The 22,992-nt window shown below is 36.8% G+C and overlaps 1 protein-coding gene across 3 annotated transcripts in view; it reads left to right on the top strand.

The window, feature by feature from the left end:
• Window positions 1-555: 555 nt before the first annotated feature.
• SLF2 (SMC5-SMC6 complex localization factor 2) overlaps window positions 556-22,992 on the top strand; it is a 43,093-nt gene continuing 20,656 nt past the window's right edge. Inside the window, exons 1-11 of one of the 3 annotated variants that reach the window (XM_081252984.1) lie at window positions 556-1,019; window positions 3,608-3,651; window positions 4,162-4,886; window positions 6,233-6,290; window positions 10,742-11,727; window positions 12,709-12,779; window positions 15,490-15,612; window positions 16,541-16,708; window positions 17,840-17,942; window positions 21,495-21,570; window positions 22,661-22,802. In XM_081252984.1, coding sequence (XP_081109110.1) covers window positions 880-1,019; window positions 3,608-3,651; window positions 4,162-4,886; window positions 6,233-6,290; window positions 10,742-11,727; window positions 12,709-12,779; window positions 15,490-15,612; window positions 16,541-16,708; window positions 17,840-17,942; window positions 21,495-21,570; window positions 22,661-22,802 — 2,636 coding nt within the window. In that variant the 5' untranslated portion in view covers window positions 556-879. Of the gene's footprint in view, window positions 1,645-3,607; window positions 3,652-4,161; window positions 4,887-6,232; window positions 6,291-10,738; window positions 11,728-12,708; window positions 12,780-15,489; window positions 15,613-16,540; window positions 16,709-17,839; window positions 17,943-21,494; window positions 21,571-22,660; window positions 22,803-22,992 lie in introns of those variants that run through there. The other 2 variants (XM_081252983.1, XM_081252985.1) reach the window with 2 other exon arrangements.

The raw sequence follows: 22,992 nt of genomic DNA, 5'->3' as shown, positions 1-22,992 counted from the left end.
TTCCTTTCAGAAATCTCCCAGGAATCTGGCTGCAGAGGTTTTATGGATAACTCATTTCAGCAACTGAGAAACAAAATGCGTTTGTGGAATAAAAAGTCTTTATTTCAATGAGGTTTTTTTCCTTCTTTAAAAGAAAGAGAAAAAGGAGCCACCCCCAGCACTTAGCAGAACCCTCACAGAATGAACAAGTCTTCAGATTGGGCTGTGCAGACTACCGAGGAAATGGTGACAGCGTCAGGGCACTTTGGCCTAAGATGTTAAAGAGACGATGTAATGAACAGCTGGGGATTTCTGAGGCACAACTGTATGACACTGGAAGCCCAACTGTTGGCCATCTTCATTGAGGTCAGCTACCGAGCTCGGGGTTTGACTCGCCCCTCGCCCTTTTCAAGATGGGTGTCGCCAGCTGCCGCAGCGCGCTCTGCTGCCTGCGCCTGCCCGCCCGCCCCCACGCGCCCGCCCCCACGCGCCCGCCGAAGCCGACGCGGCCCAGAGGCCGCTGAGCCCCCACCCCACCCACCCCCCGCGCCCCCGTCCCCGTGCACGTGACGGGGGGCAGTTTTCCTTCTCTCCTCCCCCTCACCGAAACCCCGCCTTCTCCTGAGAGGCTGCGGCTTTCCATTGCGCCACGACAGGAATGACCGCCCTGACAGCCAGTCAGAACGCGAGGCTTCAAGTAAGACCCGCCTCCTGTTGGTCCTCAGGTTCCTTCCCGCTCACACCGGAGTCACTTCCGAAGAGAGAGAACCGCCATGAAGAGAGAAGGGGGTGCCGCCCACCTCTGCTCCGACAGCCTCCCCGAGTCCCAGCAGCAAGACGGCAACCACGCACCCAACTTCTCCAGCCACAGCACATGCCGCCGTCGCCAGCGGCGCCGACATGACAAGGCGCTGCATGCCCGCTAGGCCAGGTTTCCCCTCATCCCCAGCCCCGGGGTCGTCGCCCCCGCGCTGCCATCTGAGACCCGGTAGTACCGCCCCTGCTGCAGCGGGAAAGAGAACAGAGAGTCCTGGGGACAGGTACCGTGCAGAGGGCTTGAGAAGGGGCCGGGTCGCGGGGGCAAGGGTATGAGGGAGGACTGCGAGCGGCCTCTCTTCCAGTTCCCGCCATCCTCCGCGAGCTCAGGCCTCCGCGTCCGGGGCCTGGCACACCACCGCCCCGCCTCCGCGCGGGGGCTGCTGGGAGCTGGAGTCTCCTTTTCTGTAGTTGGGACGCTGTTCTTGGTCTAGTGACCACAGCCTGGTTGGCTACGGACCACCCGCCTTAGGTGGAACGTGATTTTTGTCCTTTACTTTAGCTGGACCTGGGGCCCTGACTGCTAAATGCATATTTAAGTGGTTTTCTGTACGCTGTCAGTTTTACTGATCCTAGTGGTTGAATAGTATAAGCCTTTTCTGTATTGTGGGTGAAATTATGTAAGATGTGATGAGGGAAATCCTTCCACGAATTGCTTCAAAGTCCACTACGCACGATAAGTCTTAATTTAAAAACATGCAGATTTGGAATGTGATATGTTTTCTCCTTCAGTAACTTTACGCCTCTCCAAGAGGCCAGGTTTTTTTGTAAAGATTTTGTGGGGGCTATGTAATGAGATGGGGAGTTTAATCAAATGACATCCTCTGACAATAAAACATGTTTAAATTCTCTACGCACTTGGTACTGTCTTTTTTATTTTAAGTTTAAAAGCTTGTAACGTAAGTTTAATAGAAAATGTATCTTCAGATACTGTGGTACAGGTCCACAACCCCTTATCTTAATTCAGAAAGCTATGAAAATCGAAAGTTTTCAATAAGTTTGGCACCACATCTAACTTGGCAGCCAAACCTGACCAGAATTAAGGGAAGGCTATAGATGGTCTTTATCTCATTAGGTGTGAGTGTTTGTAAGTTTTGCTGGAGAAATATTAATGTGTTTGCTTACAGGGTGCAGTCTCAGACCCCACTGGGGGCTTTACATAATGCATCCAAAAAAAAAGATTTAGAATTCTAAAACACATTTGGCCCCAAAAGTTTCAGATAAGGGTTTGTGTGCTGTTACAAATAATTTTTTAATTAGTTATAATTAGTTTAATTAGTTATAAATAAGTAATGGACCTTTCTGTGCATATGAAATTAGGGGACTGTTCTTTCTTGAAAGTCACATTCATGGTTGTTTTACAGGTTTCTTGTATGTTTTACCCAAAACCATTTTTCTCTCAGGTGTATTAACCAAAAAGATGTAATACTTTACGGAAGAGATACAGTGTTACTTTTAGTAATTAACATAAAAACATTCAGTATTGTTTTGAGTTAATTAGCTGCTTTTTAGTCCTTTCTCATCTTTTATTCAACCAGTAACTGAAGGCATCATCCTTCTCCCCTTTGCAGACCTCTAGTATTTCTTCTTTTACCCTCTGATATAATTTATTTTATGAAAAAAATGCATAGATTCCCACTCATTCATTTCATAGCTGCTTAGCTTTTCTACCAGCATCTCAGACAAACATTGTGGACTCTCAGTAAACCATTAAGAATGGGCATTGCTATTCTAATGTGGCAAGTAAAGAGTACAAGATGTAGAAGAAGCATAACCTTCAAAGGACTTGGATTGTTCAAGTTTCCTCTGAGCATTCCAAGCTCATAGTGGATAAATATTTAGGGAAACTCATCTACTGCTTATTTTCTTTCAGCTAAAATGAATACATTTTAGCAAAATTTGCCAGAAAGGTGGTTTGTTGCTCAACATATAATAACATCCCTCTATGCAGTTGACAACTCTAAACACATGAACAAATCAGAATAAAAATTATGGTAATATGGTCCTACTTCACTTTGTGTTCGTTGTAGGATGCAGAAACCCTTAAAAATTAAAACAGTTTGGTTTTTGTTATTCTTGTTAACTTTCTCCTTCCTCTGTGTTTTTCCCAGGCAACGCATTATTTTCGTAAATATCTTAAGAATTCTTAGTAAAAAATTAAGATTTTGAAACACGATTCATTCCAGTTTTTGCTGTTACTTAGATTAACATCTAACTGTAATGTATAAAGTGTATAGTATAAGGTTAGAACTTGATCCTTTCTTCCTTTTGCCCAGCACACTCTTCATCTGCCTCTCCAGACCAGCAGAATCACCCATATTTGCCATTCTACCATCTACTCTTGTTATGAGTCTGTTCAGGTTTTACTTAGTTTTTATAATCTCCATTATTCATTCAGCAAACATCTATTGAGCATTATTTTGTACCTGGCACTGGAAATATCAAGGAATAGGATCAGATCCCCTCAAGTTCTTTTCTTCTCCCACATAGCAACAAGCTTTTCAGTCCTAGGAAATACTCTACCAATTCCTTAGATCCATACTCTAGTCTTATCATTTTAGTACTATAGAGTATATAAACCTCAATACTGCTTTTATAAATTTACTCCTACAGGAAGTGCTGAATTTAATTTTTAAAATTTTTTATAATCATCTTAGCAAAGCATTATTGTCATTGTCAGAATTTGATTAAACCAGATAGTGAAATTCAGCCTATAGTCTATAAATCTACTAATATTCTCCACTTAATCTGAATTATTGAAGTTTTAATATTTGCTAATGTGATCCCATATTAGTTATGCTTTTATTTTCAGGAAGCAGTCAATTATAGATTTCTTCAAACCAGCTTCAAAACAAGGTATGTATACTGTTAATGCATTTTTTGTGGGATCTTTTGGGGAGGAAGATGGAGTCAATTTTTAAATCTACTCTAAACTCTAATTAATTTGATTAAACATGGTGTTCAAAATAGAAAATGTAAAGAAGATGCAGTGTTGTTTACAAAGATAAACAAGTTCTAAACATCATGAAGAAACTTTTTGCTGTTAGGCTTTCTTAATTGAAAATATACCAGTTAATAATGTTCATAATGTATACTATTTTGATTCTGTATTAAAGTAACTTATTTCATAAGTGGAGCTATAGGGAGCTTACATGATGTAACAAAAGGGAGATTTGTGAAAGTAAGGCTATTAAATCATGTCTTAATTCCCCCCCAATAATATGTGTATCATTTAATTACCAATTTGAAAACTTTTGTGATAGCTTAATATTTTAAGTATAATAATTTATCATAAATATACAAATGTAATAGTTTGTGCTATTTTTAATAACATACAATGTGTATGTGTTTTAATTGGCTATTTAGATAGACATATGTTGGATTCTCCACAAAAATCGAACATCAAATATGGAGAAAGTGGATTGTCCATCAGTGGAACAGAGCAATTTGAAAGGAAACTATCCTCACCAAAAAGATCTAAACCCAAAAGGGTGCCATCAGAAAAGAGCCCCGTCTTAGAGGCATTCATGAAAGGTGTTAAAGAGCACCATAGAGATCATGGTGTACGTGAGTCACGTCAGCCTTGTGTGTCACTGGCCACCAGATGTCCAAAGGCAGTTACAAAATATGTTCCTCCTTCATATCTCTTGTCAAAAGAGTCGAAGAAAAAACATCAGTCTCCAGAGGGAAGGAAGTCACATTTCATTCATGAAAATAGCAGGGAGAAGAATGATGGAGATCGAGGCAAAATCAGTGCAGATTCTAAAAAGCAGGCTGCGGTGACAGAAGCCGACATCTTCAAGAACAGCTCCAGAAGTCTTAGCAGCAGGAGCAGCCTATCCAGGCACCACCCAGGAGAAAGCCCACTGGGAGCTAAGTTCCAGTTGTCTCTAGCTTCTTACTGCAAAGAAAGAGAACTAAAGAGGTTGAGAAGGGAGCAAATGGAGCAGAGAATCAACTCAGAAAATTCTTTCTCAGCAGCAAGCACTCTTTCCTTAAAATCCTCTAGTATAGGAAGAAGATGCAAACCAAGGCAGGAACAGAGTAAACAGAATGATGTCACAGCCGGAAATAGTAATCTTTCAAACCTGGTATGTGCAATAAATGCTGAATTAGCTTGGCTACTATTTTATCATATTTAGAATACTAAATCTAAAAATGTTTGATAATTGTCAAGAAACAGTTTGGTACCTTTTGTTAGGGAAATACTGATACACAGTTTGTATAGAAGCTAGTTTCATTAAATTTCCTCCAACTGTCCGTCACGCTTAGTAAAGCATTGTTTTTTGCCCATAATTTTTTCAGACCAGGAACAAAGATCTTTCTTAATCAGGAAAGTAAGCATTTTTTTTTTAGACAAATGCAGTTATTTTTAAGTTAGGCTGCACTAAAGGGAGATTCTTGAGGGAATGGAAAATCTAAAACAACAGGAAATGGTTTAGAACAGAGGTTCTCAAAATGTTCCTGGACTAGCAACATCAGCATCACCTAGGAACTTGTTAGAAATGCAGATTCTCAGGCCCCACTCCAAACCCAGTGAACCAGAAACTGAAGTAGAGTCCAGTAATCTGCAATTAACAGGCCTACCAGATTATTCTGCTGCACTTTAAAGTTTGAAAATCACTGGCTTAGGTTATATGTCTTAAGTAGTTGAGTCTGGGTCTTAGAAAACTTAGAATATGATGAAAACTATCCAGATACATCTTAAGCTCATCAAACTTCTGTTTTGAGAATTAGCATAAAAGCTGTTCCTGTCCCCTGGAAAGTCAAGTTGTTAAGTACATCTGTTTCAGAAAGCTTCTCTACATACAGAGCAACTAAAGGAAGATGAGATATCAAGAAAGTGCTATGTTGATAAGGTACTATGAAATTTTAAAACCAGATGGACCAAATATAAACCAAACTATGACATTCTAAGAGTGAATGGAGTTGTATTTTATACTGCTGGAAAATTATATTTGTAAACTCATGGGTTTGTTTGCAAGGAATTTGGTGCCTTTACCAGTGAGATTTGCTAATGATCAATAGAAGTTAGTAACATTTGGTCCATTTTCATAACATTTCAGTGTTTGGTGGTGTATCAGTACCTAAACAGAAGTGTTGAAGAGTGAGTTGTAGCCATTTGATAGGCAAATATTAGGCTATTTCTTTATTAAAATAGTACAGTACAGTGCTCTAATATTAATCTTGAGCTATTAATAAAAATTTCTAAATTTACATTATGAAAACTGACATTTTTACATATGATACAAATGTACTTCATTTTTATGAAAAGACTTAAGAATTTAAAATATTTTATTATAGAAGTTTGGGTTTACCTCCAAATTTGGTGCTTGCTTTATTCAGTCTAGAAATCTGTGTTCAAATATTATGAAGAAAAGTTCACATTCTTGACTGTTCCCAACTCCTAATTAATTTCTTCTCATTTTGCTAATAGGAAAATGGACCTCTCTCAAGAAAAAGATCCTCTTCTGATTCATGGGAACCTGCCTCAGGTAGAATCAAAATTAAATTTCAGAATTTTAAATAAATTTACATCTTAATGGCACTGTTTTTTACTTAAATTTGTTTAAATATGCAGTTTCCTTCCTAGAGGTAAATTGGGTGTCTCAGATTAGTTAAAAGTTTGGTAATGTTATATTCAGAAGGAATAGTTCTTGAATTCAGTATGTGTAAACAGTGGTTTGTCTTGACTCTTCTCTGCCTTCTTCAAGAGTTCCTAACAGTGTGCTTCTCATATTGGTACTCAGTGTTCTACTTTTGAATCCTTGGCTACATTAAGAAGCATAATCTTAAATTCTTGGAATTACGGACTGAGGTCTTGATATTATAGATGCTTTGTTTAAGTTTGAAACTGTTATCAAGGTCCAAAACTGTTTCTTAATATTTCAAATACAAAGGTCCCTTTTTAATATCAAATTCAAGGACACCTACATGATATTAATTTGTACTTTCAGTAACTGTTGATTGAGAAAATACATAATAACAAACAGCTACTGTTAATTCAGTAATTCTTAAAGTATTCTTTTTTAACTAGAAGATAGAACAGTGTAAAATTCAAACACCGCAGAAATGTATAAAATAGAAAATAAAAGGCCCCCAGAAATGCCGACTGTTCAGAATAGTCTGGTGTATCAAATTTCTTTTTCTGCTATAACTGCAGACTTTGAAAAATGGACATAAATTTCCAGTCAGTAAGATACATTGGACATAGTGATAATAGCCAACATTTATTGAGCACTTACTGTGTGCCATGCTTTTAATCATTTGATTCACATCCTTATAAGGTGGTTACTTTTAGAGATGAAAAAATAGGTACAGAGAGACAGTTCTAACTCATGCTTCTTCAGGTTTCATGTAAAACTCTGTTTTTTATACATTCTAGAGGTGTACTGCATTTTGACCAAGTGATCTTGAGTCTTAAAATCCATCTGCAGCCAAGGCTGAAATCATATTTTACTATTGTAGAAGGACCTTCTAGGATAAAAGAATAAATTTGAGGTTTTATGTATTTTTTAATTTTTAAAAATTTTACAGTATTGTTGGTTTTAGTGATCAAATTTTAGTGGATTTTGACATTATAGTACAAGAACAATAATTTCTCAGCCATGAGCCCTGAGATTGCTCCTGTACTGTGTTACATATTTGTAACACTAAATAAATGATCACTTTGCACTGAGGTGAATGGAAAACAAAGTATCTTTAGGCTAGCTCTGCTAGTATAAGGGACCACTGGTGGTGGTGTTGCCACCAAGCTCTGTTCAGCATTTTTTTCTCTGATAATGACTAAGATAAAAATTCTCTTCAGTTCATGGGTTTGCAGATTTCATCAGTGGTGACTAAAGTAGTTTCCCATATACTGTTTCCCGCATTCTTGAACACTGCTTGAAAAGGATGCTTTCTACATATTTTCAGAGGCAGGTTTAAGGTAATTGCCTTCACTTGTTTTTGTTTTTGTTTTTGTTTTTGTTTGCGGTACGCGGGCCTCTCACTGTTGTGGCCTCTCCGGTTGCGGAGCACAGGCTCCGGACACGCAGGCTCAGCGGCCATGGCTCACGGGCCCAGCCGCTCCGCGGCATGTGGGGATCTTCCCGGACCGGGGCACGAACCCATGTCCCCTGCATCGGCAGGCGGACTCTCAACCACTGCGCCACCAGGGAAGCCCCCACTTGTATTTTTATTTCTAATATGTTTGCATGTTTTCATAATCCTCATTAATAATTATGGTGTTGTAATCTCAGTAAGCATACATTTATACTTCAGTTGAATATCAACAGAATATAAAGGGCATAAGGGGATTTTTCACTCTAGATAACATGAAGAATGTTTATCTTAATCTGATAGATAAATAATGAATAGATATTAATAATCCAAATATTATGTTATATTTATATTACTGCTAACTACACTTAACAGTTGTGGTGATATACATAATCACACATTCATTAATCACACACAAGTTCAGGGATTTCAAAAATGTTGGTAGGGTAGGCATTTAGCTCTTTGATCTTCCAGAGCCCTGTCCTTTGGCTGAATTCTGAGGACCAACTTAATCCCTCCCTAGTTTATTCCATAATTTATTAATAACCAATCCCCTATTGAGCATTTGGAGTTTTCCTTTTTTTCTTTTTACAAATTCAGTCCCTATCTTATCTGAGCATTTTATATGTTAATAGATATTTGAAGTGTTGTAAAACAAACATTCAGCCTACAGGCTGTACAAGAAGTATGAAAAGAATCATGAAATGTTTATAGTTACATTACTGCCCTAGAGAGCTTGCAAAAGGAGACCTGTAGTACCAATTCACCCTCTCCTCTTAACACTAGATGTTAAAAGCTCTTAATAAGCTGATTTATTAATAAACTTATTTATTAATAAGCTTCCCTGGTGGCTCAGTGGTTAAGAATCTGCCTGCCAATGCAGGGGACACGGGTTCGAGCCCTGGTCTGGGAAGACCCCACATTCTGCAGAGCAACTAAGCCTGTGCGCCACAACTACTGAGCCTGCGCTCTAGAGCCCGCAAGCCACAACTACTGAGCCCGTGCGCCTAGAGGCTGTGCTCTGCAACAAGAGAAGCCCGCGCATGGCAGTGAAGACGAGCCCCTGCTCGCTGCAACTAGAGAAAAGCCCGCACGCAGCAACAAAGACCCAATGCAGCCAAAAGTAAAATAAATACATAAAAAAAAAAAAAAAACACCGTCCACTTTAAAAAAATAATAATAAGCTGATTTTTCCTAAACTTTGCCCACAGTTTTTCTTTCCTCCTAGGTAAGTCTTTACTTCTTAAACAAAGCAGGAATTTCCCCTCATTACTAGCTGTGTATAAATTGACTTCTCTAAGGAAATGGAGCAAAACTCAAATTGGCAGCTCTGTAGCTTTTTTGTAACCCCCAAACTTAAGATAATCAGTGTAAGTCTTCTCTTTTTCTTAGTTATCTGATTTCTCATCCTGCCCTATAAGGGACCTCTGTCCTTTTTTATAAGACATTTAACCCCAGAAAACTTAGTGGGCATGGAATGATTTCTCAGGTAATAAAAATATCTGTAGAAGAATGTAGATAGGAGCATTTATTTATTAATTGATTTTTCATTCTTATAAATTGAGTTTTCCAGAGTATGTATTGATCAGGTTATGTAAATAATTGCTTAACTCTTGAGTTTTTTTGGTTTTTGTTTTTTAAATCAAGCTGTTAAGAATTTGGGGATATCTGTCCATGTTAGAGAAATTTGATTTTGAGAATACTAGTTATATAAATAGTGAATTTTTAATGAATAATAAATTTTAAGAGTGAATTAATGAAACATCACATTTTTAAACACAGAAATTTAAAAAAACTGGTTAACTCAAATATATGTGCTTCTGGATGGTATATGTGCTTCTGGATGGAGCTCCTAACACAGAGACAGGTTGTATTAGTTTCCTAGGGCTGCCATAACAAAGTTCCTAAACCTAGGTGGCTTAAAACAACAGAAATTTATTGTCTCATGATTCTGGAAGCTAGAATTCCCAAACTAAGGTTATCAGCAGGACCATGCTCTCTCTTAAAAACTATAGGGGAGACTCCTTTTACTTGACCTTCCAGCTTCCGGCGTTTGTCTACAATCCTTAGCATTCCTTGACTTGTAGGTGCATCACTCCAGTCACGTGGCATCTTCTTCCTATGTGTCTTCATGTTATCTTCCTTCTGTATGTCTTTCTCCATGTCCAAATTTCCTCTTTTTATAAGGACACCAGTTGTGTTGGATTAGGACCCACTCTAATGACCTCATTTTAATTTGATTGCCCCTATAAAGACCCTATTTCTAATTCAGGTCACATTCTGAGGTTCTGGGAGTTAACACTTCAACATATCATTTTGGGAGCTACAGTTCAACCCATTAACACAGCTGAAGACTAGAGGGATACATGGGAAAGAATAAACAATTTAATACTAGGGGAAAAGACTTAGGGGAATTTTTTTTATTTGAGAAATTAAAATTTTTCTGCCTTCAACTAGTTATTGTGTATGTTGTTTTAAGGTACTATAAATTTAGCTGTAAAAGTGTTACATTTCTAGAACCAGGTAGGCTTTAGTCTAAGAAAGAGTATATGCACTTTGAGGAAAAGTGCCTTTAGGATCCTTTCCTTGATACGGATATGCAGTTTTTTAGTGTTTTGGGTTGTAACACCTCTAATTCTATTTAGGAGGTAAACTTTTAATAGCTTTTGAATGAAAATGAGCATTTGTCATTAGCGTTGGACTAAATTTCATGGACACTAGTATTTATCAATTAATAAATAAAATATTAACTCTGTTTCCTCATTCCATATGTAGCTAATAATCTCAGCCTAATCTTTTAGAATTTAAACATTTTGTCAGGGTATTCTAGACACTTACTGAATAAACTTTAATAAGATAGGAAAGTATACTTTTCACTAATCTGGCAAAAATTAAATTTTAGCAGGCTCTAAGCAGAATAAATTCCCTGACAAAAGAAAAAGGAACTCTGTGGACTCAGATCTGAAAAGCACAAGAGAATCTATAATGCCAAAAGCAAAAGAGTCCTTCCTTGAGAAGCGTCCTGATGGACCACATCAGAGAGAAAAATTTATAAAACATATTGCACTGAAGACACCTGGTGGTGTATTGCGCTTGGAAGATATATCCAAGGAACCGAATGAAGAAGCTGATTGCTCCTCTGCAGGCTTGGCACCTTCAAATTCTGGGCACCATTCTTCCAGGAATAGTGACCAAATTCGTGTGGCAAGTACCAAAGAGACTAAGATACAGAAACCCCACTTATCTTTACCTCAGGAAAAGTCTGCAGTTAAAAAAGCTAGCAACCTTCAGAAAAATAAAACTGCTAGCTCTGTGGCATCACAGGAGACAAAACTTCTACCTTTACTTTCCCATGTTCCAAGTGCTGGTTCCTCTCGGGTTCCATTAAATGCTAAAAATTGCACTCTTCCAGTTCCTAAAAAAGATAAAGAGCGTTCCTCATCTAAAGAATGTTCTGGGCATTCTACAGAGTCCTCCAAACACAAGGAACACAAAGCAAAGACTAATAAGGCTGATTCTAACGTATCTACAGGGAAAATTTGTGGGGGATCTTTGCATTCAGAATATGGCACTGCTACAAAGTCTCCCCCGGCTGCTTTGGAAGTTGTGCCATGTATTCCGAGCCCAACAGCACCTTCAGATAAAGCCCCTTCAGATAAAGAGAGTTCAGGAAATTCCAATGCAGGTAGCAATGCACTGAAAAGAAAACTAAGGGGTGATTTTGATAGTGATGAAGAAAGTTTAGGTTATAACCTAGACAGTGATGAGGAAGAGGAAACATTAAAATCACTGGAAGAAATAATGGCTTTGAACTTCAATCAGACTCCTGCAACTACAGGAAAGCCTCCTGCTCTTTCTAAGGGGCTTAGATCTCAGTCATCAGACTATACGGTAAGTAGTTTTATGACATTTATCTTTACTTGAAGAGAGAAAGATGGATTGACTAGTGAAAGAGGGATAGATTGTTAGAACTTACTTTAAAATTCACTGTTTGTTACAACTTATAATTAGACTGAAAGTGGTATAGTTCTTTTTTGGTTAATGGATTTTCCATATCTTCAGCTTTATAACTGTAAATCAGTGGTCTCCAAACTTTTTTTGATCACACACACATTTATTAGTAAAAATTTTGAGCATGTACCCCAATATATATGTATACCTATAGATTATATACATGTACTACTATACTACTATGTACTTTCTGAAGCATATGAAGAAAACAGAATTTGAAAGGAAGAAGAAAAAAGTGTTTTCCTATATAAGTTATATAGAAGTTACAATAGAGTAAGTTCTACTGGAGTTTCTATAGAAGTTCCATATAAATAGAAGTTCTATTATTTTCTTCCTGCACCCCAATGGATCACCTTGCACACCCCCTGCTTTGGAGACCACTGCTGTAAATGAAGGTAGAGTGTAGAAATGTTGTTAATTGTGGTGTGCAATTTTATTTATAAAGTGCTTCATTCTATCTTGGGAATAAGCTGAATTAAATTCTCATGTGTGTAAAATTTGGTGGGGAAGGTGTTAATGTTTCATGGTAACACCTAAAAATTAGTAGTTTAATTCCACTAAAATAGAATTTAAAAATAAAGACAGGGTAGCTGTGGAGCCCTTGGGTGTTGACAGTTCCTAAGGCTAGCAGGGTTTTTATAAGTAGTGCCTTTCCTAATAGATGGTAAAATCAAATTGCCTGCAGTACAAAATTCTAGATTTAAAGCATGATGGTGAAAATTATCTTTTTAAGAAAGATATCCTCCTGGCCCAGGTTATTGAAATAGAAAATATTTTTTAGTCTTCTGAATAATTTAAAACATCCCAATTCTTCTACTAAGGTATGTTATAAAGTATTCCCAAATTTTCTTCTTGTTTTAGGAACATGTTCATAGTGGAACTTATACAAATACTTTAGAGCGTCTAGTGAAGGAGATGGAAGACACACAAAGGTAGGTTAGCATCGTGACTACCTTGCTAAATTTAACATACTGTTTGTATGGCTGGCTTTTAATTTACCTTAAAAAAACATGAGAAATTAGCATGTATTTTGTGCTAGTGCTATTATAACAGTTTTGCTGTCAACTATGTTAGAAATAAGGTGTTCTTATTTACAGGCTGAATCAGAAGATCCTGGTTTTTATGGCGTACTGCATTAATTAATAGTACGAATTCCTTTCTGCTTACCGCAGCTGGTATCTGGTAGCTGAAGTTCTTGATCAAAAGCATAGGTAGAAATTTTTTTTGTTTTTTTTTTATTGTGACAAAAATATATAACATAAAATTTACCATTTCAGTCATTTTTAAATGTATAGTTCACTGGCATTACCATACATTTCACATTGTTGTGCAACCATCATCACCATCCATCTCCAGAACTTTTATTTTCCATCTTCCCTAACTGAAATTTTATACCCGTTAAACAATAACTCCCTATTCTCCCCTTCCCTCTAGCCCCTGGCAACTACCACTCTTTCTGTTACTATGAAATTGACTATTCTAGGTACCTCATATAAATGGGATCATACAGTATTTGTCCTTTTATGACTGGCTTATTTCACTTAGCATACTGTCTTCAAGGTTCATCCATGTTGTAGCATGTGTCAGAATTTTCTCTTTGAATTTTTGAATTTTATTTATTTTTTTATACAGCAGGTTCTTAAGAGTTATCTATTTTATACATATTGGTGTATATATATCAATCCCAATCCCCCAGTTCATCCCACCACCACCACTCCCCCCGCCATTTTACCCCCTTGGTGTCCATATGTTTGTTCCCTACATCTGTGTCTCTATGCTCTGCAAACGGTTCATCTGTACCATTTTTCTAGGTTCCACGTATATGCGTTAATATACAATAATTGTTTTTCTCTTTCTGACTTCACTCTGTATGACAGTCTCTAGATCCATCCACGTCTCTACAAGTGACCCAATTTCGTTCCTTTTTAAGGCTAAATAATATTCCACTGTATGTATATACCTCATTTTATTTATCCATTTATCTATTGATGGACGCATTTGGGTTGCCTCTGTTTTTTGACTACTGTAAATTTTGCTGCTATGAACATGGGTGTACAAATTGTCTCTTCAGATACCCACTTCAAGTTCTTTTGTGTATATACCCAGAAGTGGAATTGCTGGATCATATGGTAATTCTATACATAATTTTTTGAGGAATTGCTGTACTGTTTTCCATAGTGGCTGTACCATTTTATATTCCTACCAGTAGTGCACATGGGTCCAGTTTCTCTACCTCCTCACAAGCACTTGGTTTTTCTGGTTTTTTAATGATAGCCATCCTAACAGGTATGAAGTGGCATCTTCATACTTGTTAAACATTTGTATGCCGTCCTAGTCCAAGTTTTGAAACGAGTATAACCAGAAGTGGTATTTCTACATCAAATTACTCTTTTGAGGAAGAAGTTTAGAATTATTACTGATAACCCCCCACACACACACACACAGATACAGAAATCAAAAAGTTTGGGAATTATAATAACCCCAATGATATTTATGTAATTAGTTGCAAACTGCTTTTGTTTATGAAAGGGGAAAAATAATATTCCTTATTAGTTAAAAGACTATCCTTGAAACTAATGCAGAGAAATTCACTGAAACCTCAGTTGGCTTGAAGTTGGTATATATGTGTCTTTAAGTAGCTAAGCATAGGAATTGCAGACAGTTAGTAAGTGAGGAGTATTCCCCTTTCTGAATTTAACTGGAGAAATTTGTCTCTACTATAAAATTCTTTTTTTTTTTTCTTTTTTTATTTTTAGCTGCACTGTGCAGCATGTGGGATCTTAGTTCCTCAACCAGGGATGGAACCCGTGCCCCCTGCAAGGGAAGCATGGATTCCTAACCACTGGACTGCCAGGGAATTCCTGTCAACTGTAAAATTCTTTAAAAGTTTCATGAATTCATGTGATTTGTGATGTCAGATCTGAAGTTGCTTATTTAAAATTGAACATTGCACAGACCAAAGGCAGAGGTTCTAGTTTGATCTGATGATTAACTCTTTCCTGTAGTGATAGAGCAGTGCCTTTACTGGTCATTTACTGTTGTATTATACTCATCTACTGTGGGGCTGGAGCTGGGAACAAGGACCTTGGTTAAAGTAACTTAATCTTGGCAAGCAATATAAGCAAGGACTCCAGAGCTAAACTCTGGCTTTGAATCCCAGCTCCTTACATTGTGAGCTTGAGCAAGTTAGCTTTTCTAATGCCTGTTTCCTCATGTATGAAATGGGTAATAATCTACCTCATGGAATTGTTGTGAGGGTTAAAAGAGTTAATACATGAAGTCCTTGGTACAGTGTCATAGTAACTGCTTAGTAAGTGTTGGGTGTTGGTGATAATCACAGTGACAATGGTGATGACTACTGTTTCTAGAAAGCCTAGTTAACATTATCAGGTTGTTGGTCTACTGGAAGTCCAATGAGCATTAAAGATTAGAGGGATAATCAAATCAGTGGTGTTTATTCTTTGTGGTTTTTCCTCCTCCAATCTCTAAATGATTTGGACATCTTTCTTGGAAGTCCTAGCCGTAAAGAAATATTCAAATCTTTTAATAAGAGTTTTCTTTGGTGCTGCTTTTAGACATACCCTAAAAATAAAAAAAATCTTTAGTTTAAGCCATTTATTATAACATTCTTTCGATTCTCAGGCTAGATGAACTGCAGAAGCAACTACAGGAAGACATAAGGCAGGGCCGAGGCATTAAATCCCCAATCAGAATTGGTGATCAAGACAGTACAGATGATGAAGATGGCCTCTTAGAAGAGCACAGGTATGTGTAATATCTTTGTAAACGGTGGTGTATCATAACTAGACTTATGATGATCATTTTGCAATGTATAGAAGTACAAAATCAATATGATGTTGTGTAATAGGAACTAACAGTATTGTAGGTCAGTTATACTTCAAAAACAAACTCAAAGAGAAAGATCAGATTTGTGGTTACCAGAGGCAGAAGGTTTGGGGGAGAGAAGATTGAATGAAGGTGGTTAAAATGTACAAACTTCCAGTTATAAGATAAATAAGTACTAGGGATGTCATGTACAGCATGAGAAATATAATTAACACTGCTTTATGCTGTGTATGAAAGTTGTTGAGAGAGTAAATCCTAAGAGTTCTCCCCACAAGAAAAAATTTATTTTCCTATTTCTTTAATGTTGTATCAGTATGAGATGGTGGATGTTCACTAAACTTGTCATAATCATTTCATGATGTATGAAGTCAAATCCTTATGCTGTATATTCTAAACAGTTCTGTATGTCAGTTATACCTCAATAAAACTGGATAAGTAAATAAATAAAATCAGAGGAAAAAAGAGCACAGGGACAGCATTTTTCATGATGTATGCTGTATTAAAAATGCATTTTAAAATTTTGTTTTCCTAAAATAAATGGGCCATTGATGGTTATTTACTCTGTGAATAATCTATGATGGGTTTTTAATCCATCTGGGGTGGATTTGAAAGGCAGATTTTAAGGCCAAGTTACATTTTTGTCTTTTCACACAGACACATTAAGTGGCTTTGGACTATAACTATTCAATACTAGCAAAAAGTGGGAGAGCAGAACATGTGTTCTTATGTTCATCTTCTAATGTGGGATTAATAGTGGTCCTAAGAAAAGGGTTTTTTGCACCCAATCTTTAAATGCAAAATTATATGCAGTATAACTGTTCAGTATTCAATAACTTCTTTTTTTCAGAGAATTTCTAAAGAAATTTTCAGTTACAATTGATGCTATTCCTGATCATCATCCAGGCGAAGAAATATTTAATTTCCTTAATTCTGGAAAAATTTTCAATCAGTATACCTTGGATTTAAGAGACTCTGGTTTTATCGGACAAAGTGCTGTAGAAAAGCTTATTCTTAAGTAAGTAGGAAAATAGACATTTAACTCTTTCTTGTATAAAAATTGAAAGATTTCTGACTGATGTAAGCTTCTGAAAGGTTAATTTCTATTCTGACCTATCCATTTTCCTCATCCTCTTACTTATTACTGTTGCTCTTTGTGTTTTATTATTTAGTTATAGGAAGCAGTGTAAGGTAGTCGCTTGGCATATTACATGCCTTTATTAGTTAGGGTTAAGATCAGTATCTAATGACAGGGACTGTCAAAATAACAAGGCTTAGGGAGGCGCAAGAGGGAGGGGATATCAGGATATATGTATACATATAGCTGATTCATTTTGTTATACAGCAGAAGCTAACACAACATTGTAAAGTAATTATACTCCAATAAAGATGTTAAAAATAAATAAATAAATAAAATAACAAGGCTTAAACAAGAAGTATATTTCTTTCTGATGTGGAAGAAGTTCAGAGGTGGGAAGTCCAGGGCTGGTGTTTCACCATATAATCTTTCTTCCCCACCATCCTTAGCACCTGGTTGCTTCAGGTGCTACTGGAGCTCCAGCCTTTAAATTCCCAGAAACCCCACACAACATTTCTACTTATGGTTAGTTGGGTAGAACTTAGTCAACATGGCCACACCTAGCTACAAGGAAGGCTGAGAAGTGATTTTTTTTTCAGGCAGCCAGTGTGCCCAGCTAAAAACCCCAGGGTTCAGTTACCAAGAGGAAAGACAAGAATAAATGTTGGGATTAACAGTCTCTACCACAATACTCAAACTGGTCTAATTTCTCTCAGTACGTGATAGCTCAGATCCAGAGAGATCACATTAATTGTGGTGCTGAGTTTTATGGAAGTACAAACCCAAGTTGGCAAAAGCAAACGATGCTCTGAGACTTGATAGGCTCTTCAACACTGCCAGCTACTGTAGATTTGACCACCAGATAAATCTGGAGCCAAGCCAACAGATTGGTTCAGCTTTAGGCCACTGATTGAATTTCTAATGAGTAACCCATCCACACTGGGGTAGAGTCCACCTCCACGGACTGCGATGGTTTGCTTGCTCATTTCCCTGATTATGTCAGATGTGGTAGTGGTAGAAGTTTCTTGCCATGAAGATAACAGTCATATTGATTTCACTGTATTTTTTCAGATCAGGAAAAACAGATCAGATTTTTTTGACAACACAAGGCTTCCTTACCTCTGCTTATCACTATGTCCAGTGTCCTGTACCTGTGTTAAAGTGGCTGTTTCGGGTAAGAGAAATATTTGGGGGGTATAGTTGCCTCTTTCTATATTTCCCAGTCAAAAATAAACTTCTAAAATATAATCTTATTTGCACATTACTAGAGAAAAAATCTAGCATATCAAACCCAGGATTTTAGTGGGCTAGAATGAAGCAAGAAGAGTCAGAATAAAGAGATTATAAAAGAAATGCTAAGGCTTCCCTGGTGGCGCAGTGGTTGAGAGTCCGCCTGCCGATGCAGGGGACATGGGTCTGTGCTCTGGTCCGGGAAGATCCCGCGTGCCGCGGAGCGGCTGGGCCCGTGAGCCGTGGCCACTGAGTCTGTGCGTCCGGAGCCTGTGCTCTGTGACGGGAGAGGCCACGGCAGTGAGAGGCCCGCGTACCAGTTAAATTCAGAAAGGGGAATACTCCTCACTTACTAACTGTCTACAAAAAAAAAAAGAAGAAGAAGAAATGCTAATGCACATAGTGTGCAGGATAGGCAATAATGCTAGTTGTGCCTAAGACGTTTCATCCCACTGGTAAATCACTGTTGTAGTTTGCTTTAGAAGAAGTCTTCTAATGCTTGCGTACCTGGTGGGATTTTTTTCTACCTTCTCCCCCCTGTTTTTTTTTTTTTTTTTTTTTTTGCGGTACGCAGGCCTCTCACTGTTGTGGCCTCTCCCGTTGCGGAGCACAGGCTCCGGACGCGCAGGATCAGCGGCCATGGACCACGGGCCCAGCCGCTCCGCGGCACGTGGGATCCTCCCGGACCGGGGCACGAACCAGTGTCCCCTGCATCGGCAGGCGGACTCTCAACCACTGCGCCACCAGGGAAGCCCTCCCCCCTGTTTTTGTGGAGGTGCCTACATACATTTTTAGGATTTGACTTGTATACTGATATTTCCCCATTCATAACTGGGTGCGGGGAGTGCATATCCAACTGAATATTTCTTTTCCCCATTCGTATTTAACTTTTAAATCCACTTAAATAATTAATTTTGTATTATCTACATGGTAACTTTATAAATTTCAGTGGTATCAGAGAACTGTAACTACTACATATGTGAAGTGAGAAGTGGGAAAAATATATGCAGTTTCTATTCTGGACTTTAAGGTTACATTTCAGAGAATCTCATATTTGCAAGAACTAGATATTCCAATATAGTTTTTCATGCATTTTTCATATAGCTGCCATGTTTGAGTGCCAACTGTGCCAGGTTCTGGAGAGAAAAGCAATTTAAAAAATCAGTGTTTCCGATTTCATGAAACCCACATTCTAGTATAGAGGAGATAGACAATAAACAGGTGTGTGTACGTTTATAGATATGTCAGATGGTAAATGGGAGAAGGGCATTCTAGGCAGAGAGAATAACAGGTGGGACAGACTGTGGGGCAGGAGCATTTGCTTCCAGTGGTTAGGAGCTCACTACTTGGATCCCAGTGATTTTTTTTTTTTTAAACAGTCCTAATTAAATCAAAATTTGCCTCCAAATGGTTTTTTAAGTAGTAGTACTAATTATCTTTTCTGTAGCTTCCCACAGTATGCCTCATCTGTCTAACAGTCCTTCAGTTAAACAACTATCATGACCCTCATTACTCCCCACACTAAACTTTCTCGAGTCACTAAATATCCAGTCCCTTTACTGATCACCTTTCTGAATGACCTTTAGCTTGTCAGTTTCCCTCCTAAAGTGTCCTCCTTCCCCCCAGTAAATGAATATATGCTCCAGATAAGGTCTTTCCTACCAGCAGTTTCCAGCAAGGCTCTTACGCATCTACCCCCGCCCCCACATATTTATGTTTATTGTGATTCAAAACTTCATTTGTTATCACACCAGGACCTCTTTATTCTCTAATTACGTAATATATCTTTTCTTAAACTTACAAGTAGGACTTTGCATTTATCTGTGTTTTCATCTTGTTGGTGTGGGCCTATCATTTTAGCCTTTAAAACCCGAATGATGACATACAAGCATATCTTCATGCAAGCAGCTTTTTATACTCTATATTTATTCTTTGAAAAGCAAACTAATAATCATTTGTTAAGTGCTTTTTCTGTGTAAGACACTTTGTCTTGTTTCTCCTTTCAATTCCAAGTCCCTTTTTCATGAAGGAGAGACTTACCAACTTGTAAGTTTTTTTTTTAATAAAGTATGTCAGAATTCATTTTAATGCTATAGTCCTCATAGTTTGAAATTTAATTGTTAAAATGTAATTGAAATGTTTACATCTTCATGATTTTATCATGTGTCTAAACATAGTTGACCAGAAAGACAATGTGAGCAGAATATGTGCTGTTTTATAACTTTTTTTTTCAGGTAACCATAAATTATTGAGTATTTTCATCTTAGTAGAAACATGTTATCATTCTTTTTAATGGCTTTATATTGTATACTATATTGTAATAGTAGTAGTATTACTTTGTAGTGCTGTACCATGATTTATTTATTTATTTAACCCAATCTCAATTGACAGACATTAGATTGTTTTATATATATGTATGTATCTCTTTACATATTTATTTATCTTCATGTACTGTATTGCCCACCTTAAAATTCATCACCCCCCACAAAAAGATTATTATGCAGAACTTGTCCAGTGTCCAACATGGCTTTGAATGGTGCTGCCCCTAGTGGCAGAGTGTAATGACTCAAACATCATAGCAAAGACATTTTTTCACATAGGTTGACTTGGAAATGACACAAGTTATATGCCTGATTGAAACCAGAGTTTAGGCTATTCACCCTTATATTTTAGATTTAAATTTATTATAATCATAATCCATGGTTTCAAAACAAAAGAGAAATAGAAATACAACATGTTTTTTCTACAAACCACTTTAAAATAACTTTCAATATGTTATGATTTTTTAACATCTTTTAAACTTGAGATTTTGTTCCCAGAAAGTTGTCTTGTAAAATTACATTAATTATATGCTTCTGTATATAAATTCCTGTACGTTAAAAAGGCTGAGTAGAGCAAAGTGCAAGGACAATGACTTTGCATAAATATTACCAAATGACTTTACAATTTTTACCAAATTACACTCAGACTGGACATACTCCCTCTTTCCTAGTACTCTTGTGAACACTGGGTATTATGAAAACTCTTAATCTTTACCAGTCTTGAAGTCAGCTGATGATATCATGTCATTTTTCTTTGCATTTCTTTGATTACTAGTGATTCTGAATAGCTCTTAAAAATATACATTGGTCTATTAATTTGTATATTTGTATCTTTTCAAATATTTTTACTAGTTTGTGGTTTGATTTTTGCTTGTGATGTGATTCATTTAATAGCCTTCTCCTTTATGGTCTTTGGGTTTCATGGCATAATATGAACTAGAAAGGTATTTTTGATAGTTTTTAAAGTTATATTTATCTAATTATAGATGAAAGTTGTAAAAAAAAAAAAAAAAGAAAACAAGCAGCATGTTAGAATGGAAAGGGCTCTGACTTACAAATCAGACCTGGATTTAAATTCCAACTCATGTATTATGTTGGGTGGAGTATGTTCATCTCTCTGAGCCTCTTTGCTCTTTCTTCTCTCTTAATACTCTATCATTTATCTACTTTGGCAGATGATGTCAGTTCATACAGACTGTATTGTGTCTGTGCAGATTTTAAGTACATTAATGGAAATAACAATAAGAAATGGTGAGTAGATAAATTTATTGTGATTAACAGTGTGAATTATTGGTTGCTTTGTACATGATCTCTTTCATATTACTAAACAATTAGGATATTTGGATATATAGAATAAAAAATTATTTTTGTAATATAAAGTCTTTAATAATGAAATGAAACTCCAATAAAAAATGAGTGCAATAGCCGAGTCCCTTTGCTGTGCATCTGAAACTATCACAACATTGTTAATCGGCTATACTCCAATATAAAATAAAAAGTAAAAAAAAAAACTTTCCCCTATCAGCTATTGGTTTACCTTGAAATTCAGTCTGTATAGTGAGGGGAGTTTGGGGGAGAATGGGTACATGCATATGTATAGCCGAGTCCCTTTGCTGTGCATCTGAAACTATCACAACATTGTTAATCGGCTATACTCCAATATAAAATAAAAAGTAAAAAAAAAAAAAAAAAAAAAAAAAAAAAGAGTGCATTTTTCTAGTTGCATTGAGAAAAGGGTATAAGATCTTGCAAGTGGCATCCCTTACCTAATTTTTACCAAGACATAGCTTACTGTGCTGGATAAGTGGAAATAGTTGCAAGTTTATTTAGCCAATTAACTTTGATGGCTTTTTGGTGAGCAACAGTATTGTACTGATTATGCACTGAGAATATTGAAAGTATCCACTGCAAAACTGTGACAGTTGCATTCTTACCTTTGAGATCCCTTATAATGAAACAAGCATTGTGACTTACCTTTTTCACTTGTTTTAAGGCTTGGTACTATATAGGCACCGAACATGGTAAAATCTTTGTGTTAGCAGTAGTTGGTTTTTTACTGTTGTTATTTTCCAGTCTTTTGAAAATGTTCCTCCTGAGTTACACCCTTTTATCCATCACTTGCAGATATTTTGTTTATAAATGTCATTTCCTTCACATTTATTTGAAAATCTGTAATTCCTATATGATCATTCTAAATAACTATATGGTTAACATATCATTACCAGCTGCCATTTCTATAAAATCATAGTAATAATCCATGTTTCATGTGCAGACTGTCATCTTGCAACTATGGTTTTGTGAACCCAGGATTTGGGATAAAATATTTTCTTCTGTTAACTAGATACCTTCAGTGAATCACCAGTTTGGCCTTGGATCCCATCATTGTCTGATATAGCTGCTGTGTTTTTCAATATGGGAATTGATTTTAAATCTTTGTTTCCTCTGGAGAATCTTCAGCCAGACTTTAATGAAGATGATCTAGTGTAAGTGTTCTTTTCATAATTAACTCCAAAAATTGTCTTCTAAACAATTTATATATAAACAGTTAATATTCATTTGATAAATTCAGTATTCATGCTTAATTTTTTTTAATCTTAAAGTTGAAATGGATCTTGAATTAGATATATTCTTAACATCTAACTTAATCTAAATGCCATCAGCATGTTTAACAGG

The sequence above is a fragment of the Mesoplodon bidens genome (assembly GCF_964165515.1).
Source record: "Mesoplodon bidens genome assembly, chromosome: 1".
Taxonomy (NCBI): domain Eukaryota; kingdom Metazoa; phylum Chordata; class Mammalia; order Artiodactyla; family Ziphiidae; genus Mesoplodon; species Mesoplodon bidens.
Note: the sequence above shows the minus strand (reverse complement) of the source record. Positions and strands in the feature narration are given on the sequence as shown.